Source organism: Physeter macrocephalus, chromosome 8 (assembly GCF_002837175.3).
Source record: "Physeter macrocephalus isolate SW-GA chromosome 8, ASM283717v5, whole genome shotgun sequence".
Lineage (NCBI taxonomy): Eukaryota > Metazoa > Chordata > Mammalia > Artiodactyla > Physeteridae > Physeter > Physeter macrocephalus.
The window spans coordinates 66062117-66088373 of NC_041221.1; the positions used below are offsets into that span (position 1 = coordinate 66062117).

A 26257-nucleotide genomic window follows, 5' to 3' on the forward strand; every position below is an offset into this window, starting at 1 on the left:
AGTGGCTGTATCAATTTACATTCCCACCAGCAGTGCAAGAGGGTTCCCTTTTCTCCACACCCTCTCCAGCATTTATTGTTTCTAGAGTTTTTGATGATGGCCAATCTGACCGGTGTGAGATGATATCTCATTGTCGTTTTGATTTGCATTTCTCTAATGATTAATGATGTTGAGCATTTCTCTCATGTGTTTGTTGGCAATCTGTGTCTCTTCTTTGGAGAAATGTCTATTTAGTTCTTCTGCCCATTTTTGGATTGGGTTGTTTGTTTTTTTGTTATTGAGCTGCAAGAGTTGCTTATAAATTTTGGATATTAGTCCTTTGTCAGTTGCTTCGTTTGCAAATATTTTCTCCCATTCTGAGGGTTGTCTTTTGGTCTTGTTTATGGTATCCTTTGCTGTGCAAAAGCTTTTAAGTTTCATTAGGTCCCATTTGTTTTTTTTTGTTTTTATTTGCATTTCTCTAGGAGATGGGTCCAAAAGGATCCTGCTGTGATTTATGCCATAGAGTGTTCTGCCTATGTTTTCCTCTAAGAGTTTGATAGTGTCTGGCCTTACATTTAGGTCTTTAACCCATTTTGAGTTTATTCTTGTGTGTGGTGTTAGGGAGTGTTCTAATTTCATACTTTTACATGTAGCTGTCCAGTTTTCCCAGCACCACTTATTGAAGAGGCTGTCTTTTCTCCACTGTATATCCTTCCCTCCTTTATCAAAGATAAGGTGACCATATGTGTGTGGGTTTATCTCTGGGCTTTCTATCCTGTTCCATTGATCTATATTTCTGTTTTTGTGCCAGTACCATACTGTCTTGATTACTGTAGCCTTGTAGTATAATCTGAAGTCAGGGAGCCTGATTCCTCCAGCTCCATTTTTTGTTCTCAAGATTGCTTTGGCTATTCGGGGTCTTTTGTGTTTCCATACAAATTGCCCCAACAATTTTTATATCTTGTTTTCCCTCCATGTTAAAATAAGTCTTTTTCAGGGTTGACAAACTACAAAATCAGCAGTGGAGAGAAAATTGCTTTGCATTTACAAAATTGAGCTTGATTTGACACAAAGAGGATTCATTTTCTAGAAAATCATAAGCTTTTCATACAAACCTGAATATAAAAAAGTTGACATTAAGTACAGTTAAAATCTAAAGTCTACGAAAGCGAGGGATTTAAGGTACAGATAGTAATTCTAATGTACTTGTAAACGTATTAACCAAATAATACCTTGTAGACATGATGTGTAACAAAGGTTTATGCTATGGTAAATGAAGTAATCTAAAACTCAAAAAAGAAGAAGAGATTTTTTGAAAGCAAGTATATTTCACTTGTGTTTAGAAATATGGGTTAACAAGTATGAGAAGACCTGGTTTCCAGTGAAGAATGTTTCTTTGTACTGAGCAGCTTTGGAATTTTGAGTAAGACATTTAAACATTATGATTCTTTAAAATTTTCTTTCAATTCTAAAGTTGTGTGATTCTGTGAATTTATAATCTTTATTATTCCAAGTTAATCTATACAAATACCATTAAAGTTTTCAGATGGAAATCTTAGTTACGGTGTAATTTAAATATCAATTTTGCGTTTTTAATCACTGTTTTTTCTAGAAGCCAAGACCTTTGTACATTTATTTTTATTTTTTATTTTTTTGTGTTTTCTTGGCATACAGTTAAGTTCTTGATCTACTGACTTTATTGGATACTTTGCTGTGGAATTTTGGCATACAACCAGTTATATCGTTTTCTTAACTAAGAAAATTTCAAATATACTCTAGTTGAGAGAACAATACAACAACCCCCATATATTCTTCACTCATATTTAACAGTTCTTAAGGTGTTGCCACGTTTACTTTTCCTCTTTCCTGGAGCAAATCTTAATGTGTCATTTCATCCAATAATATTTAGAGTATGAATCTCTAAAAAGGACATTTTCCATAACCAGTTTTTATTATGAATTTTTTAAGGTTGGATGTTAGGAATTAATCTTAAATTCTTCTCCCTGAGAGTAGGTCAGCAGATATTAATTGCCTATTGCATACGAGAGATATCTAAGGTACTGAAGGAGATGAAAGAGACAAATAGTTGTCTCTTGACATTCATGGGGAAAGGCGTTAGACACAAACCCTCAAAGTTCATTTAGTAACTTATTAAAATCTGCCACAGAAGAAAACTAAATACTGTATTACATTGTTATTATAGTCAAAGCTAACATTTAGCAAAATATAAAAAACTGAAGGGTTTATGATGAATAATGTTCCCACTAACAGCATATGTATTATTTGCATGGTGAAGATAGAGAAAACTGTGTGGCAAGGTGAAGTCAGGTTACAATACTACCAAAGAGTCTTCTTGATGAGTTATTGTTTTCTGAATAAACTAACAAAACAGAACCACATAGCTGCTTTGAGATGGGTTGATTAGTATAAGCTCACTCAGCCTCGTAAAAGAGATTGTCATACTTATAAATTTATAATTTCATGATGTGGTCCTTAGGGAAAATTCCCAAATAGTTGAAGTTATGAATGTTAAATTTGAGAATGCCAGGGTGCCACTTATATGGTATAGCTTGAACCTTCAGGAAATTTACAAAATAGTGAAATTTATTTAAAAGATAAATGTGTTTATAAGCAGATCATCAAGTATGTTAAATTCATTTTGTTTTCAGTTTCGTTTGGGTGATTTTAAATGCCAAGTACTGATTAAATGCTGATTCTAGATCTTGTCTCTTGCTCTGCCAAATTCAAATTGGCTTTTAAACACGTTGTTTAAAGAGTAACTCCTATAATACACAAAGGGTCATTTCTGCTATGAGCCTATGTGGGGACTTAAGAGTGTGTGTGTGTGTGTGCACGTGCGTGCGTGCGTGTGTGTGTGTGAGTCTAGGCTTATATAAATGTGAGGAAACTTTTGGTGGGAAATTTTAATGGAGGAGAGAGTCAAGGTGGCTAGCTTGATCAAAAAAAAAAAAGCTATGCACTAAACAGAAGAGGAGATTTTAAGTATAGCATGGTGCTTATCCTTTCTGGATGCTTCACAAGGACTCTTGTCTGGGTCCTAGGAAAAGGGGCTCTTGAAGCATTGCTGATTTATGCTTTGTTTTTTGCCCGTCTCTATCTGTCTGGCAAATATTTGAGTTCCTACTCTGCCGGTCACTGTACTGGATGCCTGAAATGCAGCTGTGAACAAAGGTAGGATCACAAATGGAGAGGAGGGTAGTTTCACTTCCTCCTTCTTCATATTGAGATCATACTCTGTATACCTGAGAGCATTGTCTAGACATCAGTAGCTAAGGACAGCCTTATGGCTGTTGCTAGGATTAGAGGACTTGAGGGATCTGGAAGTTGGGCCACAGTGACCTTCCTGGGCCTGAGGTGTACCAGTGGCAAGTTTGAGAACAAAATAAAAATTAGATTTTACTTAAAAAATATGTAGGTAACATGTTACAGGTCTTTAGGAATGTCCTTCATTGAAAGTTAATAAATATCAATTGAGAGACATTGGCACTTTGGAAATTGTTTTTGAAACCTTATAATCCACCAAAGCTTCTGGCCTGACACATTTGGGTAGTTTGATATATATGTATGTCATGGTTAAGTGGAAACAAATTTATATTTAAATATTAAGGAAAAAGCTGACTACTTCTAAAGTAACTACCTTTTTTTGTTACAAATGTGTGGATGTTTTGAGAGTTACTTGTGAATTTTTTAAACATATAGAAAAATAAAGAAAAAGTATTAACTGCCATATACCCATCACCTAGATTTAGCAGTTAACATTTCGCTGTTTTTGCTTTATTGCTTTTTCTAAGATATTTTCAAGTAATTTAAAGATTTCACGATATTTTATTACTAAATACTTTAGTATTCACTTGTAAAAAGATAGATTTATTTTTTTAAAGGTTAGAAGAAAATTCTCCACTGACAGTTTACTGATTTAGTAGACTTTTATTCAGCTATTCATGGGTCAGGCAGCATCCAGTCTAGCAGATAGGAGCTCCAAAGAGCTGTACAAGCTGAAAGAGTTTTTTTGTAGAAAAGTGAGACTGATTTAGTAGACTTTTATTCAGCTATTCATGGGTCAGGCAGCATCCAGTCTAGCAGATAGGAGCTCCAAAGAGCTGTACAAGCTGAAAGAGTTTTTTTGTACGAAAGTGAGCAGGAGCAAGGAAGCTAGACTGGGAATTAGCTGAATAGCTAAATCAGGGTTATTTTCCTTATATGGAGCAAAGAGAAGTCCTAGAGCTGGGTCAGCTAACTTGTGTTGAGTAGGCAGGCACTGATTGGTTGACCTAGACCTGCCTTTTCTGGGAGAGCCCAGCATAGAACCTTAGTTTTGGTTTGCTGCTGTGGGGCTTAGCATGAGTGATTCCATCTTGAGCCTAATCTGGTTACTTAGCATATATAATCATTTAACTTTTATCATACTCAATACACATAAAAGTAGTGATTTAATATGATGTAATACTTCTAGCCAATTTTCTACATTGTTCTTAAATATGTTTACAAGTGGTGTGTTTGAGCCAGAAAAATGAATATGGCAGGTACATAGCATTTGATCATGTTTCTTAAGTGTCTTTTTTTTTGCCACACCAGGCGGCTTGTGGGATTTTAGTTCCCCGACCGGGGATTGAACCTGCGCCCTCGGCAGTGAAAGTGCGGAGTCCTAACCAATGGACCGCCAGGGAATTAATTCCCTCTTGAGTCTTTTTAAGTTAGAATAGTATTCTCTCTCTCTTTTTTTTTTTTTGTTGGTGCACCATTGACATGTTGAAACATTTTTTGATTATCTTTTTTTTTTTTTTTTTTAATATTTATTTACTTGGCTGTGTAGGGTCCTAGTTGTGGCGCATGGGCTCTTTGTTGCAGCACACGGGCTTCTCTCTAGTTGTGGCATGTGGGCTCCAGAGCGCCCGGGCTCAGTAGTTGTGGTGCACAGGCTTAGTTGCCCCGTGGCATGTGGGATCTTAGTACCCTGACCAGGGATTGAACCGGTGTCCCCTGCGTTGCAAAATGGATTCTTAACCACTAGACCACCAGGGAAGTCCCTATCTTGTTGATTAGAGTTAGGTTAAGCAGGTTTTGAAAGCTCCAGCTTGTGGATAATGTTCATTGCCCCACTATTAGTGATGAATTACAAGACTTTGGTTTAAACATTTTTGGTGCTCACTTTTCTTAGGGGAAAATTGTGAGGACAGTGGTCCTGAGGCTAAAAAAGTTTAAGAATGTTTAAAATGCTAAGAGAAATAAAACTTCCTGTAATGTTTTGCTTTTGATATTCAAGGAGTCAAGTCTGTGTGCTTCTGCAAAGTTGCTAAACAGTCAGTGGGTGGCACTGTTTCTTCTGGTTTAGAAAAAGAAAAATGCAAGTATTTGGGATTTTCATGAACTACTACCTAAAATGTTTCATTAAATAATTTATTTTTAAATTGTCTAACTGAATATTCCCTACCCCCTCTACATTTTTGAGAATAAAATGTAGAATAAATATTTTTATCCCTCCTATTTGTGCTTTATTATTACTTTCTCTTTTCCAGATGAGCCTTTTGTGAGCATGTATCAGTTGGTATTTTCTGGAGCAGAGAGAAGCTTGTGGAGGGCTTGTGTTTACAGGATAAGTTAGCAGTATTCCGTCCCAAATTCTTATGGTTTCTTCCTTCTTTGTCTGTCTCCTTCCTTTTACCCTTGGACTGAAAGTGTAGTGCTATTGCTGCTTTATTCCAACCATCCCTGTTTGTGTAGAGCCTTTTTGTAGGCTAGCTAAAAAGAATTATGAATTGTGGCATAATAGATGCCTAATGCCTAAACTAGGTGCTTAGCTCCAGAACTGGAGTGTGAAACAAAGAAGAATATTAATTAAAGTTTTTTCATACTACTGTTTCTTTCTTGATTTCTGTCACAAATGTCTACACACTAAAAACAATGACCAAAGCAATAGGGGCTGGATGACTCCAGTCCAAGTTGTGGAATGCCCCATTGCTGGGAAGCCAATTCTGGACTGTAACTAAGTGGTATTATATTCTGCAGCTCTCTTCTGTGGGAGAGAGTTAGGGGTGGGATAGGATACTTTATACCTTATCAGATCCCAGGAGGCCATGAGAAACCATCTAACAGAGGAGATAGGGAGGTGAGCAGGAGATTGGTGTTCTAGCAGTTGCTTACAAGCCTTTCATCCTCTTGTGTTCCAGGAGGATCACAAGATGTTCTGCCAATACTCGGATTAGCTGAGGTTTAAGCCTTTGCCTGTGTAGATATGTGCAGTTTCCAAGGCATATGGTGAAGCTGTTCCTCTATACCTGGAAGCACAGACCATTAAGATTACTGAATTAAAATAACAGAAGTGGAATTTGATTTTTTCATAGAAATATTGTATTTACAGGATTGCATTTCTGACTGGTTTCTGATGCCTGACCACATTAGTAAATACAGTGTTTAATTAGTTGATATGACATATCTCAAATAAGAAAAAATCATTCTGAAGTGTGCTAATGATAACTAGTCATATGCACTTATGTATAATTTTATTTAAAGAAAATTGCCATGTATGCTCAGGTGGTTTGCTCTTAGACCTTCTGGAAAAAAACGAAGATACCACTGGAAGGTGGTTCTCAGTGTGAGTCAGGTTTTTAAATACTGGTACATATTAGGCAAGCAGCCTGACAAGTGATGTGGTTTATATGTTCTTGGCTTTAAATACCCAAAACCATATGGGTAGAATTGGCAGAACACAGAAATTTAACTCCTTTGTATTCTTAGTATATTGATTTATCTGATAAACTCAGTGACAGTCCTGTTTTTAAAGCTGAGTGTTACAACTATTAGTGGAAGAAAAAAAAGTAAAAATAGGAAATATCAGACTGCAATGCAGGCATTAGGCTAAGCAGTGTTTCAAGAAACTAATATTTTGTGGGGGAGACGTGTGTGTGTGTGTTTGTAGCAGCGGCCAATGTAAACTATACTTACTGCTGTGCACTGTGACTAAAAAAAGTTTAAAATGTTGCTGTAAGTGATTCTTGACTATTTTAAATCTCATTGAAAATGTGTGCTCAGTTTTAAAACCAAAATGTATTACTATGTAGGTCTAATTGATTACTGAAATCTGTAATAATATTGTGACCAAATTTGTTGATATCTTTGCAGTTAGCTTCTGGAATTTATAGTTTTGCCTGCTCTCTGTGGAATCACCACACAGACACATTCCTTCAACAAGTTTCTTCTGGCAATGAAGCTGCAGTTCTAAGTTCACTAGAACGAACTCTGCTGTCACTGAAAGGTACTATTAAACTTGACATGCTTATTTTTGAAACAGCATACCTCAGAACAGTGGCCGAATAGTTTCTCTGTATGGACTTTCTGTTTCCAGTTGCACTGGTGGAAGAATAAGGGGTTAATAATTCCCTCAGAGACAAGGGCTCTTGTAGTTTGCTTTTCTTTTGTAAGAGCTCTTCCTCTACCCTAATTGATGAGAGCACACATAGTTCAGATGGATAGCTTTAAGTTATATTCACATTACTGGAGTTTCATGGCTCTGAATGCATACCTTTCAAATACTTGCACTTCTTTTTTGCTTCATTTCTCATTCTGGGCTGCTACCATTATTATTGTCATGCCGACTTTCCTAAACTTCTGTCCCCAAGGCTTATTAGTTGAGCTCTATCTCCCAGCTCTCTTTTCCCTGAGAACTCATCTTTCTTGTTTGTACCTTAGGCTCACTTGGAGGTTAGAAGGTGCTTGTTGGGGTGCTATCTTGGCCTGTGTTTTCCTATGCTTTGTTTATAGGCATTCCCTTAGCATAAATCTCTTGCACCTTCCCTGAGCTGAGCTTATCTTGATGCATGTATTCCGAGGTTCCTTTCCTTTCTAAAACATTCACCATCATTTTATTCTCTTTGTCTTCCTTCTGTTCTGGTTGCTGAGGCTCTTTTATCTTGTGTTTCTTAGTTTGAGCTCAAGCAACCTTTATTTCTTTCTTACTACAGCTCATTTTGCATTCTCTGTTTTATTTGTAAACCCTTTTATCATACTCATCTTAGTACCTTACAATGGCACTACTCCATTGCATCACTTACATTAATAAGATAGTGGATGCACAAACCCCAAACTGTCAACACATTTTGGGAAACCTTGTGGACAAATTATTTTAAAGGACTGTTGACATGTAAAATCCAATCCATTGTGCAGGTGGTTTTACAAGTGAATGGAGATGGTTTTGCCAGCATTCTTGAGGAAGACATTAAAAGACCTTAGAAATGTTTACACAGAAAGAATTAGAGAAACTGATACAAGATTAGATACATAAAGCGGTGTGTAAGTACTGTATTTAATTATTAAGGAATTTCCATGAATCCTTTTGATTGTAGAGTTTTTTTGTCTCACTGACTTCAAAGCCTAACTCCTGACACAAATGATGCCGTTCTACTCTACATTAGCCTGCTTTAGGCTTTTCGACACTGCAGCATCTCAAGGTCTTAGATACACGTTAGCATTTCTAAGGCATCCTGACCTGGAAAAATCTCATAGCATTTTTCTTTAAAATACTTGTTCTGTCAAGCTATAAATTTCTTTCCTTTTATGATTTAAATACTTAGGACTAGAGCTTTTGTCACATGTAATCTTTGCATTTATACCTGTGTGCATTTAGTATCTTTTAGACAGGCATATGTTCATTACTTCATTCAACATATTTATAGGTAGGTGCTTGGTTCTGGGAAGACAGATATAATAAAATGATCATACAAGTACATGTAAAATGACATCTGTGACAGGGGGGCCTTACAATGTTATGATGATTGATAATAAGGTCAGAAAAGACTTCCCTGAGAAAATGATGTTTGAACCAAAATCATAAAGGATAAATGGAAGTTAACTAGGTGATAAAGGGAGAAAGAAAGCACTGTCCCAGATAGTGTAGACCAAGGTCCTGTGGTGGGAAAGATCTTGTCCAGGGTAAGGGATTCAGCTTGAGCCCTATTTTCTCCTATTTTGGTGCAGTAACTTGAGTTGTATATAATTGATGGTATGAAACTGAAGGTCTTTAGACATTTGCATTCTAAGCCTGATTTTAATACACTGACTTTATTAATTTTTTATTGAAGTTTAATTGATTTACAATGTTGTATTAATTTCTGGTGATTCAGAGAAGTGATTCACTTACACACACACACACACGTTTTTTTTTCATATTCTTTGCCATTATGGTTTATTACAGGATGTTGAATATAGTTCCCTGTGCTATACAGTACGACTTTGTTATTCATCTATTTTGTATATAGTACTGATAGTACTTTCTGCTAATCTCAATTCCTAATTCATCCCTCCCTGACCCCCTTCCCTTTTGGTAAGTATAAGTTTGTTTTCTACGTCTGTGGGTCTGTTTCTGTTTTGTAAATAAGTTCATTTGTGTCATATTTTAGATTCCACATGTAAGTGATATCATATGGTATTTGTCTTTCTCTTTCTGACTTCACTTAGTATGATAATCTCTAGGTCCATCCATGTTGCTGCAAATGACATTATTTCATTCTTTATGGTTGAGTAGTATTCTGTTGTGTGTATATACCACATCTTCTTTTTTTTTTTTGTGGTACGCAGGCCTCTCACTGTTGTGGCCTCTCCCGTTGCGGAGCACAGGCTCCAGACGCACAGGCTCAGTAACCATGGCTCATGGGCCCAGCCGCTCCGCGGCATGTGGGATCTTCCCGGACCGGGGCATGAACCCGTGTCCCCTGCATCAGCAGGCGGATTCTCAACCACTGCACCACCAGGGAAGCCCCACATCTTCTTTATCCATTCATCTGTTGATGGACATTTAGGTTGTTTCCATGTCTTGGCTATTGTAAATAGTGCCGCTATGAACATTGGGGGTATATATATCTTTTCGAATTATGGTTTTCTCCAGATATATGCCCAGGAAGGGGATTGCTGGATCATATGGCAACTCTAGTTTTTTAAGGAACTTCCATACGGTTCTCCTTAGTGGCTGTACCAATTTACGTTCTCACCAAAAGTGTAGGAGGGTTCCCTCTTCTCCACACCCACTCCAGCATTTATTATTTGTAGACTTAAAAAAAAAATTTTATTTATTTATTTATTTATGGCTGTGTTGGGTCTTTTTTGCTACACACGGGCTTTCTCTAGTTGCAGTGAGTGGGGGCTACTCTTCGTTGCTGTGCGCGGGCTTCTCATTGCAGTGGCTTTTCGTTGTGGTGCATGGGCTTCACTAGTTGTGGCACCCAGGCTCAGTAGTTGTGGCTCACAGGCTCTGTAGTTGTGGCTCACAGGCTCTAGAGTGCAGTCTCAGTAGTTGTGGCACACAGGCTTAGTTGCTGTGCGGCATGTGGGATCTTTCCTGACGAGGGATCGAACCTGTGTCCCCTGCATTGGCTGGCGGATTCTTAACCACTGCGCCACCAAGGAAGTCCCTGTAGACTTTTTAATGATGGCCATTTTGACCGGTGTGAGGTGGTGTACCTCATTGTAGTTTTGATTTGCATTTCTCTAATAATTAGTGATGTCGAGCATCTTCTCATGTGCCTATTGGCCATCTGTATGTCTTCTTTGGATAACTGTCTGTTTAGGTCTTCTGCCCATTGTTTGATTGGGTTGTTTGTTTTTTTGTTATTGAGTCATACGAGCTGTTAGTATACTTTGGAAATTAAGCCCTGGTTGGTTGCATCGTTTGCAAACATTTTCTCCCAGTCTGTAGGTTGTCTTTTCATTTTGTTTATGGTTTTTGCTCTGCAAAAACTATAAGTTTGATTAGGTCCCATTTGTTTATTTTTGCTTTTATTTCTTTTGCCTTGGGAGACTGACCTAAGAAAGCATTGGTACGATTTATGTCAGAGAATGTTTTGCCTATGTTCTCTTCTAGGAGTTTTATGGTGTCATGTCTTATATTTAACTCTTTAAGCCATTTTGAGTTCATTTCTCTGTATGGTGTGAGGAAGTGTTCTAACTTCATTGACTTACATGCGGCTGTCCAGCTTTCCCGACACCACTTGCTAAAGAGACTGTCTTTTCTCCATTGTATATTCTTGCCTCCTTTATTGAAGGTTAATTGACTGTAGGTATCTCGGTTACACTGCCCTTAGACTTCACCTCATGAACCCTAAGTCTTTAGTTATATAGAAAGCAATGCTGTCTATAAAGTTGTTTTCTTAAAGTGAAGTGACTTTAAATTTGATAATATAAGGTGGTAGTTTTATGCTGCTATCATGCTTGTTGTTACTGAATTCTGCTAAGTGTTTTACATATATTGAACTATTGAATTCTTTAATAACCCTATGCAGTAGGACTTATAACCACATTTTATAGATGAGGAATGTGAGATCAGAAAAGTTGCCCAAATTAATACAGTTTTAGACATTGGAGCTACGATTTAAGTCTAGATCTGACTTCAGATCTTTTAATCCTGCTTGTCTCCCTGTGTACATCGGTTTACTCATAAAATGTGATCCTTGTAATTGAGCACTGTAGTTTATTCCAGATTTGGAAATAGAGTTTAATCTTTTTATCCCTTTTTGGAGGTACTATATTTTCATTAATGTAGCCTAAAACTGAATAAAGCTTTTCGGTCACTGTTGAGTCATAGTTTAAAGTTTATGGAATAGAGGTAACCTTCTCAATTTAGCCTGTAGGTGTTATTGCAAGTGAGAAGTACTAACACTTATGTAAATTGAGCTAAATTTTGCAGTATGGTTTTAAAAAACATGAGTAGTTACGATAAGTGAGAAGAACATTGCTTCTTAGTCACAATAAATGGGGTTTAGTTCCATCTTTCCCACTTCATAACCAACCAGTGACCAGGAGTTACCTTTCTTTATCTATTAAATGAAAGGATTAAGCTAGATTAACCTCCAGGCTTGATGAGGCTTTGTGATTCTAAGTCTATTATGATTATGATTTTAATAGGAAAAAATATGAAAAAAGAAGATGTAAGTAAAGCTTGATTTTACTTTTCAGTGCTGCGTAAGTTAACTGTTAATGGATTCGTGGAACCTCATAAGAATATGGAGGTGATGGTAAGTGAAAGAAGTTGTTTAATTTTTGTAACTTCGGAAAAGTGCTTGGTATTTTCCTGAATGTTATAAAGTTTATTCTTTTTACTTGGCATTCATTTAAAAGTTATTAATTAAATGACCACCTAGTTTTTTTTACTATCCTGTATATATTATACTATACTTTTAGACTTGTGGTCTGTTTTCAGACATACAGAAAATATGTTAAAGCAGAAATATTATGTGAAGGAGAGGAAGTAGAGCTAGGATGGTTCTCAAGATGCCGTGGTGCATTGAGAGTGTTACTTTGAATTAGAATTCAAGTGAACTCTTGTGAATTTGAATGCTATGATAACATTACCAGGGTCAGTGTAGATTGATTTATATCCTTGGTATTTTCCTTTGTCTGTTTTTATGTACTTAAAATGTGTTTTTTTCCCCTTGAATCATAACATTTATGCTCTTTGCAGTCAATTAAAAGTTATGTATATAAGAGGGGAAAACTCCATTGATAAGCCCAACAAGTTGTGAAATATATTCATTTTTGGTATCACGTCATCTTTTTCTATATGCAAAAATATATAGCTGCATAAATTTTATTCCTAAACAAAATGGAATTGTATCATACTTGCTCAGATCTATATTAGTTTTCACAGTGAGTTTAGGTCAGCTAAGATGTTACTCTCTGGATTGTCTTGGGGGCTGCATAGGAATTGTGGAAAGAGTATATTTAATTGAGTCTTTGGGTCTGTCCTACTAGATTTTGACCAGAGTCACAGTTTTTTTTTAATCTTTAGTATATTTTGTATTTCCATAAGATTATGATTGAAATAATGGTTCTATTGTTAAAAGAATTCAAAAACTGCTAATACATCATTATACTATAAAGATGATTTTTTCTCTATGAAAGCATTATATGCTTATTTTTTTAAAGGTTAAAAAACTCAGAAAAGGAAATGGGAAATAAGAAATCATTTAAAAACTTACTATCAGAGATATTGCTAACATTTGTTAATTATCCTTTAAGACATCTTATGCATATTCTTTCAGATATACTTTCTCTCTTCCTCAGTTTTACATGAATGAGACCTACAAGCTGTTTCCTTACTTGGGTCCGTCTTCCTTCCTTCCTTCCTTCCTTCCTTCCTCCCTCCCTCCCTCCCTCCCTCCCTTCCTTCCTTCATCTGTTTATTTATTTTTGGCTGTGTTGGGTCTTTGTTGCTGCACGTGGTCTTTCTCTAGTTGTGGTGAGTGGGGGCTACTCTTAGTTGCGGTACGTGGGCTTCTCATTGCGGTGGTTTCTCTTGTTGCGGAGCACGGGCTCTAGGCGCGCGGGCTTCAGTAGTTGTGGCACATGGACTCAGTAGTTGTGGCACACAGGCTTAGTTACTCCATGGCATGTGGGATCTTCCCGGACCAGGGCTAGAACCCGTGTCCCCTGCATAGATAGGCAGGTGGATTCTTAACCACTGTGCCCCCAGGGAAGTCCAGTTGGCTTTTTCTTAAACTCAGTGTATTGGGGATATTTTTCTCATGTCAGTAATATTGTTATATGTCATGTTTTTAATGATTGTTAATTAATTGTTAACAATTGTTAATTGTTCATTAATCGATATGATTACTGTTGGTGTACAAATTTTTAAAAAAATGATAAAATTAATTATAGGTTTTCTATAATTTACTTGCCCAATTATCTGTTGATGACATGTAGGTTGTTTCCAGTTTTTAATTGTTGATAAATGGTATTGGAATGAACATTTGGGTGCATATGTCATTGTGTACTTTTCTAAGTGATCTTCTAGGATAAATTCTTAGAAATGGAAATGTTGGGTTAAAGTGTATGCACACTGATGATATTGATATATATTACCAAATTGCCTGAAGATATATCAAAACCAATCCCAGTTTTAAATACTGATACATTTAAATATCTATATTTATTGCCATGCTGTCAAAAAACATTTTTCAGAAACCAGTTTGACAACTCCCCCTCATTGCCCTCACTAGAGTGTAAGTTTCATGACTGCAGAGACTTTGTTTCATTCACTGTTCACTCCAGAGCTTGGAACAATCTCTGCAATATAAAAATGTTCAGTAGTTATTTGTTAAATGAGTGACTATATGATATGGTAGAAACATGTCAGAAGGCCCAGTGATTATCTTTATATGTAATATTATTCTGAGTATCATAAAATTAACTAAAATACTGAATATGTCAGTTTTTTTTAGTGAAAATGAATTGATTTGAATCATATTTCTGTAAACTAGAATAATAGTTTTCAGTGGATACTATCCATATTTTGTGAGCCTTTGGCTTTTCCTTGAGAGTCTTTCTTCTGTCTCAGAAATTGTACGTCAACCTTTGCTCAGTTATAAATGCTGTGTTGTGGCATTTAATGTATATTGACTAGTTGTAAAGAGAATAGAATTTTAACAAATTATGAGCAACTTTTCAAATAACATAAAGATCTTTAAAATAACGTGGAATTTAAAAGATGCTTAAGAAGCACTATATGATAGTTGTGAGATTTGGGTTTCTGAAGGCAGATAAATTTGGATTTGAATCTTGGCTTGGCCTTTTCCTGATAACATGGCCTCAGACTATTTACTTATCTTCCTTGATACTGAGTTTCCTTTTTTGTAATACGAGATGAAATAATAGTACATATCCCATTGGATGTTGTGAGGATTAAGGGAGATAATGATTTTTGTAATGAGTTCAGCAACTAATTAAAATGCTCTGTAAATTACCATTTAATGATAATTTTAAGGGGTTCTTTATTATTACATAACAATAGTCAAGTTAATTAGTTGATTTGGATTGCAGATTAGTCGGTGGTCTAGTTCTGTAAATTCCCGATCCTCTTGATGCACTTAAAATTGATGGCCTTTATAATTTTCTACTCTATTTAGAGAACCCTGACTGATACACAAATTTTATTTAAAAGAAAATAGAATAAAATTCCTTCTACCTTGTAGCTACTATATGGGACCATTGAACCCCTGTATAAATTTAACATACATATGGGATCTCGGTGATTGTATTTTTCCTATATTGAAACATTCTGCTGTTTCATCATCCTAGGAATTATTTTATTGTTAATTATGATTACTTATCATTCTCAACTGTGCTTAAAAAGATTGAAATAGTATGAAAATGAAAGAATGATGAGATTGCCAGAGGATGAGGCAAGAGTGAAATTAGTTGTTGTCCTGCAGTTTTCTTACTGTGTTGTCTACTGTATTGCATCGTCTTTTAGGAAGGTATAAAAGAAGACCACAAACACTGTCTCTTTACTATTAGCTTTCATTTAACACAGTCGAGAATTCAGGATTTTTCATTTCCTGCTCGAAATGGCTGAGAAAAGAAAATTAACAGGAAAATGTTTTATAATTTTTACATGAATCTGAAGATGGATGCTCTCAGAGAGACCGGTAGCAGCATTCTAGACCCTAATGATGATAGTGAAATTGTCTAAGTGAAATCCCAGCCTTTGTGTCTTCAGGTGATGATATCCTAGTTGAATTGTCTCAGACTCAGGAATTGATGAGTGAACAATATATTTCTATATTTCAAAGAAGAAATAGAGCATTCTGTTCTAGTTAGTTATTCATCAGGAAGGCCTTCATTGTGTAGTATTTTGTGACAAAAACCTGGACCATCTCATTTGCTAACAGGACATGTGACATCTTTTATGATGTTTATACACCAAAATTTATTGATACAAAGAAGTCTGTGATAATTAAATTCTTAAAAATTTTTAATAAAGTTGTTTTTCACTATCCCTTTATATTTATTTCTGTAAAGTTTTTTTTAAATTAATTTATTTTATTTTTGGCTGTGTTGGGTCTTTGTTGCTGCGCGCCGGCTTTTCTCTAGTCGTGGCAGCAGGGGCTACTTCTTCGTTGCGGCACGCAGGCTTCTCATTGTTGTGGCTTCTCTTGTAGCGGAGCACAGGCTCTAGGTGCGTGGGCTTCGGTAGTTGTGGCTCGCGGGCTCTAGAGCGCAGGCTCAGTAGTTGTGGCGCACCTATCCCTTTATATTTATTTCTGTAAAGTTTTTTTTAAATTAATTTATTTTATTTTTGGCTGTGTTGGGTCTTTGTTGCTGCGCGCCGGCTTTTCTCTAGTCGTGGCAGCAGGGGCTACTTCTTCGTTGCGGCACGCAGGCTTCTCATTGTTGTGGCTTCTCTTGTAGCGGAGCACAGGCTCTAGGTGCGTGGGCTTCGGTAGTTGTGGCTCGCGGGCTCTAGAGCGCAGGCTCAGTAGTTGTGGCACACGGCCTTAGTTGCTCCGTGGCATGTGGGATCCTCCCAGACCAGGGCTCGAACCCGTGTCTCCCCTGCATTGGCAGGCGGATTCTCAACCACTGTGCCACCAGGAAAGCCCTATTTCTGTGAAGTTTTCATAACATTTAAAAATATATATTAAAAGGTAAAGGTGTATTGGACCCATATGGTAAATGGTGAGTCTTGCCTTCTCTGGTATCTAAGGCTAATGTATTTAATACTTGAGATTGAGAACTCTGCTATAAATAATTGCTACCATTTATTCATATCACGAGTACTTATTATTGCTAAATACCATTCCTGGATTCTGGGATAGAGCAAAGTAACAAGGAAAAGTTCTTGACTCTTAAGGATCTTACATTTTAGTGGGAGGAGACAGATGATAAACAGTATGTCAGGGGGTTATAAGGCTATGAAAAAAAATAAAGCAGTAAGGAGAATAGAGAATATTTAGTGAAATAGAATGCTTAATAAATAATTTTTTATTTATTGCAAAGTGATTTAGGTTATTGAAATGAGACACTGAGGAGATGAAATACTATAGTTATTTTGTTGTGGAAGACAGAAGACATTATTATAATAATGGAATGATTTTTATCTAATTTTAACTTTTTAATATGATGTGATAAGTATGTTTTAGTTTCCCTGAAAAAGTGTAAGGTAAAATTATAACAATAAATTGAGACTCTTCAAAAATTTTTTCTTTTCTAGGGTTTTTTACATGGAATATTTGAACGTCTAAAACAATTTCTGGAGTGCAGTAAGTACTTCCATGATAGTAGTTTTTACTGTAGAATCCTTACTCATTAATAGCTTCCGCTTGGCACTTGCAAATCTGGAGTGGCTAAAATCTTGTATCTCGGTAATTAATTATCTGAAATTAAATTGGAAGCTCAGCTCTGTCTTCATATACCTGTCTTGTCCTAGGTATTGAGGAAATCTTTTTTAAAAAATAAAATTATTTTGTATCCATTCCTTCCTCTGTATTTCTACTGCTACTGCTCTGTTCCATGCAGACATCCACAATGGTAGTATGTTTAGCAGATAATAAGTGTAGACCCTATGTCAAATGCTGTTTAGACTTTTTATTGATTGTTTCTTTTAGTATATTTTATGTATCTGTTTGATATAAATGTTCTTAAATGGTTACATTCATTTTGTAAATCCCTTGTTTATTAACCTTTACTGACTTACCTATAGGACCCTTTCTGATCCACTCTCCCACACGAAAGAATTTAGCATTTGCATTTGTGTTGTATTATACTGGTGGTCTGTTTGTTATCCTTTTCTCTTCCCTATGATTATAAGCACCTTTGCTCAGGATGCGCACACACGTAACATACACAGGATACACACGAATATGTGCACACACACGTATGTATAACCTGTATATGTGTATGTTTTTTATGTGTGAGTGTATTGGGAGACTTACTATCCTGAGAAGATACCTTAGTGTACTCACTTTTAGGGAGTTGCTGATTGTTTTATGTCAGTCATTTTCGGTTTAGTAGAATCATTATTGAGTGTGTTGCCAGGTATTGTTCTGGGTACTGTGCATGTAAAGATGAATAAGACAGCTCATATAATATAGTTTTTTTTTTTTTTTTTTTCCTAAAAATGGTCATTTTCCTCTTGTCATCCCCATGGGGGAAACAGAAGGAAGAATAGAAGTCTTTCCAGGAGAAGAGAATGACATAACTGATGAGACAGAATATGATTAGTATGATTAAGGAGCAAGATAGTTAATGAGCTGATGGACATTATTCTGAATGTACAAAAATTAATTATACCAGGGAAATTATCAGAAGAAAATTGTTAGAAGATATAGGAAAAATAATGATTATGTTAATCTTTGAATTCTTTGTTTTTACTTATGTTGCTTGATAGGTGTTTCAAATATGACTAGTTTAGATTTTGAAACTGTGATTCATGATTTTATGGCTAAAATTGCTATCCTTTTACTGTGAAATGGGCTCAGTTTGTATTTTAGGATTAATTTTATGAAATATGGCATTGAGGATTACTGTGTCAAGTACAAGTCTTGGTATTGCTTTTTAAAAACTTAATTTTTATTGTTTATTTGTTTAAAGTTGGGAATACACACTAATGAATTCATAATGCAAAATGTGCAAAAATAAATCTGAACAGTATTTTTGTTAAAAGTTTTGTCATTGTCTTGGTTGTGAATTTCTAGAATATTATAAAATTTTTACTAATATTTGAAATGTATTTCTAACAGGTAGAAGTATAGGTACAGATAATATATGTAGAGATAGACTGGAAAAGACCATCATTCTTTTTACTAAAGTGGTAAGTTTTTTTTTTTTTGATCTTAAGTATGTTTTCTCAAATGAAATGTACATACTCAAATTTAGTAAGGAAAATGATTTTTTAATAAGCATACACTTTCACTTTAGTGTTAAGGTAACTTATTTTCTTACTGTGTATAAGAAAGCTTAAAAAAAACCCAAAACCCTTGTATCTTGAAGTCTTTAGAATGCATATAAAAATTAAATTTATATACCATATATCATAGTGTATGTCACCTGGATGTAAAAAAAAATCAGTCCTAATAAATATTAGAGAAGTTGAGTCCCGTAAGGCTCATTATTCTCAAACCGACTGGAAAAAGCAGAGATAAAGAAGACAGCAATGCAGCTCAGCAGAAAGCAGCTAAGATGTCACAGTAGATAATACTAGGAAGTCATTATATTCATAATGACAGATTATCATCATTAATATCAAATATCTTTTGAATATATATGGGTGCATTGTACTAGGCAGTGTGTATATATTTCTGATAAAATTAAGTTTTATAAAAAATATTAATGTTTACGAAGTTTTGGTCTTGGAGGTTAGGAAAAGTACAAAGAATTGGGTATAGCAGTGAGGAAGACCTGGTTGGAGGACTGCATAGCCCTAAAACAGGTGTTTGAAGATAGGTGGCAATATCTAAATCTGTAGCATATTTCCCCCTTTTCATTGAAGGATCATTAATAGGGTTGAGGTTGTCTGTTCCCCGGTGGGGCCGGTGGAGCAAAGAAGTAGAAATGAGCTGTTATTTTTTGTGGTTGGGTAGCAGTTACTTTCAGTTTCAGTTGTCTTCATTTCCGACTCACTTTCAGTTTCAGTTGTCTTCATTTCCAACTCACTTTCAGTTTCAGTTGTCTTCATTTCCAACTCTCATGTTGCAAAGAGCCTCAACAGCAAAGCCCACCTCATCCAAGATCCAGATAAAATTGACTTAGATCCTTTAAGTTAAAAACAAAAAACACATAGCAAAGTAAAACAAAATGATGTGGTTAGGCAGTGGGGCTACACAGTGTGAGTATATAATATAATTTATGAAATTCATATTTATGGTCTTATGACTTTATTAAAGCTTTTAAAATTGGAACATTTAAAATATGCCTCCAAATAGAACTGAGTAACTTTGAATCCACATGAGGTTATTACTTAGCTTCAGCAATTATCAACATAAGGTCATGGTCAATTCTGTTTTTACCTGTATGCTGCTTCTCTCTCCTTTCTGTTTGTTTTAAAGCAAAGCCCAGATATCATATAGTATTATCTATAAATATTTGAATATGTGTCTTTAAGTGAGGAAGGATTTTTTAAAAAACATATAATCTAACAGTATTATCACATTTAAAAAGTAGGAATGACTTCTTAATATCATCTAAATATTTAGTCAGTTTTCAGATTTCTCTCATAAATTTTTTATAGTTGTTTTTTTTGAATAAGGATTCAATAGTGTTGGTTCTCTTTCTGTCTTTTTTTTTTTTTTCTTTCTTGTTACTTATTTGTTGAGATAACAGATAATTTCCTGTAGAGTTTTCCGCGTTGTGGATTTGGCTGCCTACATCCTGATGTGTTATTTAACATATTTCTTTGTCTCTATACCCCTCCTACTCCCATATTTGTTATAAATTTCTAGTTAGATACAGAGGCTTGATCACATTCAGGCCTTTTTTTGGGGGGTGGGAGGAGGGTGGCAGTGACAAGAATACTTTACATGTGATGCTGTGTATTTCCTATTGCATCACATCAGGAAATGCACAGTGTCTGGTTGTCTAAAATTGATGAGTGAGCTATCGTAAAGTTCTTCAGTAGCCTTTCCCTTATTTAGCAGCGATTGGTGATCATAGCGTAGATCTGTTGTTTGATTAGGGGTTACAAAATGATGGTAATGTAATTCTATTATTCCTTTTGCATTTATTAGCTGGAATTCTTCTATAAGGAAGAAATCTCTCTCGTCAACTGTTTGATACATTGAAATACAGTTGATGCAGGATACTTTTTTGATTCTTTGCCTTTATCTATTACTTTTTAAAAGCCTATCTTTTGTATACTTGTACTTTTTGTATCACATTTGCCCATTGATATTAAATTAAGTATGAAGTAAGTTTATTTCGAACCTTGTACTAGAAATAATAGAGAGTTCAGGTAATGAGATATAATCTGATTTAATCCACTGTTGTATGATGTATCCCAGGAAGTATATTACATGTCTATTACATGTGAAATTGCATATACATATATACATGGACTTCCCACCAAGGTTCAAAACTTGCTAAGTGTTTATTACCAAAGTTATGAGATGTACCTATGAATGATTATATTTCCTATGTGAATTTGGTACATTTTAATTTTTATTTCTTTATAGCTTTTGGACTTCTTGGATCAGCATCCCTTTTCATTTACTCCTCTAATTCAGAGATCACTGGAATTTTCTGTAAGCTATGTGTTTACAGAAGTTGGTGAAGGCGTTACATTTGAACGGTTCATTGTCCAGTGCATGAATCTTATTAAGATGATTGTCAAAAATTATGCTTATAAGCCATCCAAAAACTTTGAAGGTAATGCTTTACTGGTAGTTTTATTTTGTTCAATTCCTTATTTTAATCTAAGCGTGAAACAATTGCTATTTTTATGTAAGTTTTTTGAAATTCATTTATTTAAGTCTGAAAAATAAAATATTGCTGGGACATGAAATAGAGATAAGGATTTGAGCCTTTAATATGTGAATGCCAGCTTTTAAAAACCATACAGTGCATTTAGTAAACTGTCTTTTGCAACACAGTAGAAGATCAGTTGAAGCCCTCTGGTAACCACTGCAGCTCATTTGTAGGCTGTATTTATTTGTACAATTAAAACTTTTCTCTGACCTTGTATAAAGTGATGCTGTTTCTAGACAGGTTAAATTGTTTGTTATATTACAGTTGACCCTCCAAAAATGTGGAGGTTAATCTGAGTATAACTTATAGTTGGCCATCTGTATTTGCGGTTCCTATGCATCTGAGGATTCAACCAACCACAGACCATGTAGTACTGTAGTGTTTACTGTTGAAATAGCTGAGTGTAAATGGCCTCGCAAAGTTCAAGGGTAAACTGTATTTGGAATTCATTCATGTACATGATATCGAGATGAATGAGAAAGTCTTGTAGGACAGAGAGAGAGATACATAGGTAACTCACTTCAACGTGGTATGATAATATAGCATGGAAATGTACAAGCTATAGTGGTAAGACAGAAGCAAGACTGATGTGTGTGTGGTATGAATAAAGGCAAGAGCATCTTTGAGATTTGTCCATAATATAAATGAAAATTTATACACCACTATATAGGAGGTATTTTTAAATTTAAGTTACATAATCCAACTTGGGTAGAATATCTGTACAATTAACTTGGAAATTTTATTTTTCTAGATAGCAGCCCTGAAACTCTTGAAGCTCATAAGATTAAGATGGCATTCTTCACATATCCCACTTTGACAGAGATATGTAGAAGATTAGTCTCTCATTATTTTCTGTTAACTGAAGAAGAACTGACAATGTGGGAAGAAGACCCAGAAGGCTTTAGTAAGTATCTGTTTTTCAGTCTTTGCATGGTTCTTTTCCCCCTTTCATCAATAGATATCATTTATTTGAATGACAGGTGTAAAATAACACTATTTTAATGTAGTACTTTTGTTCTGAGAATCTTGGTTTTTAAAAGTTAGCTTATCATTCTCTCTTTATTAGCCATTAGTACAAGTTGAGAAGGAGAAAATGAATGCGTGTTCAAGTATATAGAAATTTTTCCAAAAAGATAAAATTTTTTAGATGTTATGAATATATCCTATAGTTTAAAACAAAAATATAAAATTAACTGTCTTTCTCTATTATCTTTGTGGTTCATTCTGTATTATTTTTTATTTGTAGAAATTTTTACTTCAGAAAGAAGTTTGGAGATGAAAATTTCTGAATTGCCGAATGGATTACCTATTTAAGTTTTAATTTAAAATTAATTTTTTGATGATTAAAATGTTTTTATAGGAGTTCTTTTTATCTATATGAATTTTAGTACTAGATAGAATATCAGGTCCTTTGCTACAGAAAATCAAGGAATTGTGTGCCTGATAAAGTACCTGTGTGAGAATAAAGTGTTCGTGTGTGAATTGCTTCAGCCATGGTCAGACATAGGCTAGATTTTAACCTCTACTCATCCCTTTGGCTGGGTGCCTTTGTGTAGTTATACACATGTTTCCAATATTTTTAGAACACCTTAAACATTTTTGAAAGACTTATCTTCTTTCTCTTTTTCATTTAAAAATATTTTAATCCATTTAGAAAATACAGCACTACACTGTATAATGCATATTTTGTTTTTGCTTTTTCTCTTAAAGTCTTATACTTCTTATTGCTTTTTTAATGCAGTAATATAATATTATAAAATAAAACACTGAATCCCTAGGGTTTTAAAAGTCCCTGAAGTATTTTACTTTAAATATAGGAAATTTATGGAAAATGACTAATCATTTGAACTTGTAAAACATCATTATTGTATGAAATGATTCTCAGGATTATAATGATAGTGTATCAGGTAATGTCACATACTCTGGGAGTGACAAGTACTTTGAGCTTTCCTCCATACAGAGTTCTTAATGAAAGTGAGAATCCTTATGGATATGAGCACTTGATAGATGACTATGATGTACACAGATACGATCTGTAGGTTATAGTAAAGAAATCTTTGTAAGGCCTTGTGTTCCCAAGCATGCGCTCTCAGTGTTATTTTAAAGCAATTCACAGCTATATTATATTGATATTATTTAAAGTCTTTGTTTTCCAAACTGAGATTTTGGAAACATCATTATTGCATTTGTGGAGAGCATCATTTATTATATTTTTAATTGCAGCAGTGGAAGAAACAGGAGGAGATTCTTGGAAATACAGTTTGAGGGTGAGTCTTGATTGAAAGAAAAATTGATAGGGAAAAGTTTAATGCTTCTATAACTCTTAGTAGAGAATGATACTCTATTGAAGATTTCAAGCATTAAGTCAGACAGATAGGGAACATTTATTCATAATTGCAAGAGTCCCTGTTTGAGAGGAAAGTACCTAATTAAATTGTGAACTTAGATCTGAAATTTATTTTTAAGTTGGAGCTTTGCTAACTGAATTTTTCTTCATTTTACAGATTGATTGGGAAATAACTGTCATTGCAGAAGTAGGAAATGTTTTTGCAGTGAAAGCTACCTTTTTTTGGCTAGAATGATTTTTTTCCTCCTAAGTATTTCAGTAATTATAAAGCTTCTTTTGATACATTATTTCTTACTACCTAGTATGATTCTCAGAGACCAGCCCATTGCTTTTAGTTATAGAATGCTTTTTTTTTCTTTTTTCTTTTTTTAAAAAAAATTTATGTATTTAATTTATTTTTGGCTGCGTTGGGTCTTCGTTGCTGTACGCGGGCTTCTCATTGAAGAGAAGCAGTGGCTTCTCTTGTTGTGATGCATGGGCTCTAGAGCGTAGGCTCAGTACTTGTGGCCCATGGGCTTAGTTGCTCCGTGGCATGTGGGATCTTCCCAGGCCAGGGGTTGAACCCGTGTTCCCTGCATTGGCAGATGGATTCTTAACCACTGTGTCACAGGAAAGTCCTAGAATGCTTTTTCAATATACATTTATTGTTAAGGCCAACATTGGAGGAAGATTTATGAAATGTGGTCTTTGAACTATTCTTTTTGTTGTGTTTACATAATTTACGTAATTTGCCATTATCTTCCTAAACGTCTGTTACTGTTTTTAGTTTCATAAGCTTCCATAGAAAATATTAGTACTTAAAAGTTTTTTTTTTTAATTTTGCTGCTTTAAGTTTTTAAAACTTTCTCTTATGGAAAATGTTAAACATATTTAAAAATAGAATAATATCGTGAACTCTTCTGTATTCAAAACCTATTTTATCAGTTATCAACTCATGTCTAGTCTTGTTTCATAGAAGCACTCTTTTTTTTTTTTTTTTTTTTTTTGTGGTACGCGGGCCTCTCACTGCTGCGGCCTCTCCTGTTGCGGAGTGCAGGCTCAGCGGCCGTGGCTCACGGGCGCAGCCGCTTCGCGGCATGTGAGATCTTCCCGGACCAGGGCACGAACCCCTGTCCCCTGCATCGGCAGGTGGACTCTCAACCACTGCGCCACCGGGGAAGCCCTAGAAGCACTCTTTTACAAACCACTTAGATTATTTTGAAGTAAATATCTGAGATGACATGTCATTTCATCTGTACATATTTCAGTCTGTATATCTGTAAGATTCCTTTTTAAACATAAAGCACAATACCTTCAACATTTAATTGTACTTTATATTATGAAACATCTAGTGATTAAGTACTTTTAAGAATGAAAATGAATCATTCTTTTTATTTGTGATTTCTTTTTGTGTCTGTTAAAGGAAGAACAACTCTGGTGAATTGAATTCATGAATTGCTGTTGTTACTTAAGTCATTGCCAAGAAAATATACAGTTTTTAACATATTAATTCCTGGACAGTCATTTATAATTCTGTAAATGAATGTGGCTCCAGATTGCTTTTTAGATTTAAAGAATTATTAATTAAAAATGTAAATTTCTCCTCTCTGCAGTTTGGTGTTTTGGAATGCATAATGCCAAATGATTGAAATAGTGAAATAAATGTTCCGTGTTAAGAATTAAATTATTAAATTTGATTTTATTTCCAACTGTGTTTACAAAAAACAGCAATAAACTTTTTTCAAAAAACATCAAGAATTGGAAACATAGAGTTTTAAGAATGAGTATTCTTTGCTTGAATGTAGAATTAATCAATGCAATATACCATTGTTTTCATTAGAAATTTATTTTTTTCCCCCAACAGCCATGCACTGAAGTATTATTTATAGATATATTCCATGAATATAATCAGACTCTTACTCCTGTACTTTTAGAAATGATGCAAACACTTCAAGGTGAGGTATATTTTGTGATACTTTGATTTATCTTTTAATTAGTGTTCAGTAAAATATTTTGAGTGCCTACTATGTGCAGTGCACTATTCCTAGATCATATACTAGACATGAATTTGAGAAAGACAGAATGTGTGCTTTTCTGAAAGAGTGGCCTTCAAGATAGAAAACAAGGATGGGCAATTCACAAATGAGATAGGCCTTGAATGTGGTAATTAGATTTTGCTGTGGTAAGCATACTAGCAGCATAAACAAAATAGCAGTCAAGTATATTCGTTGGATAAATAGTCTATTCGGAGCATGCTGTAGGAAGTAGTGGGAGAAAAAGTTAAAATAATAAATGTTATTAGCCTTAGAATGGTGGCAGTGGGAATGGAAAGAAGGTAATGGATTTAAGAGAAAATGATGAAGTGAAACTTTTAGCACTTGATGATTGTACTTTGTACACAAGTAATTAAATTTTTTAACTGTCACAAGTGATTTATCATTTTTTTGGTTATTTTTATTATCAGAGTGTAGTTGATTTACAGTGTTATGTTAGTTTCTGCTGTACAGCAAAGTGAATCAGTTATACATATGTCCACTCTTTTTTAGATTCTATTCCCATATAGATCATTAGAGTATTGAGTAGAGTTCCCTGTGCTACACAGTAGGTTATTAGTTATCTATTTTATGTATAGTAGTGTGTGTATGTCAGTCCCAATCTCCCAATTTATCCCTACCACACCCCCCTTTCCCCCTTGGTAACCATAAG

General features: G+C 34.9%; 1 protein-coding gene across 1 annotated transcript in view; it reads left to right on the plus strand.

The window, feature by feature from the left end:
- The window catches only part of IPO11 (importin 11), a 215249-nt gene that overhangs the window by 39216 nt on the left and 149776 nt on the right, over positions 1-26257 (plus strand). The window contains exons 6-13 of the mRNA XM_007130413.4: positions 7123-7255; positions 11944-12002; positions 16979-17027; positions 18507-18577; positions 20934-21126; positions 21977-22129; positions 23449-23492; positions 25416-25506. Of these exons, the coding sequence (XP_007130475.1) occupies positions 7123-7255; positions 11944-12002; positions 16979-17027; positions 18507-18577; positions 20934-21126; positions 21977-22129; positions 23449-23492; positions 25416-25506 (793 nt within the window). The remainder of the gene's footprint in view (positions 1-7122; positions 7256-11943; positions 12003-16978; positions 17028-18506; positions 18578-20933; positions 21127-21976; positions 22130-23448; positions 23493-25415; positions 25507-26257) is intronic.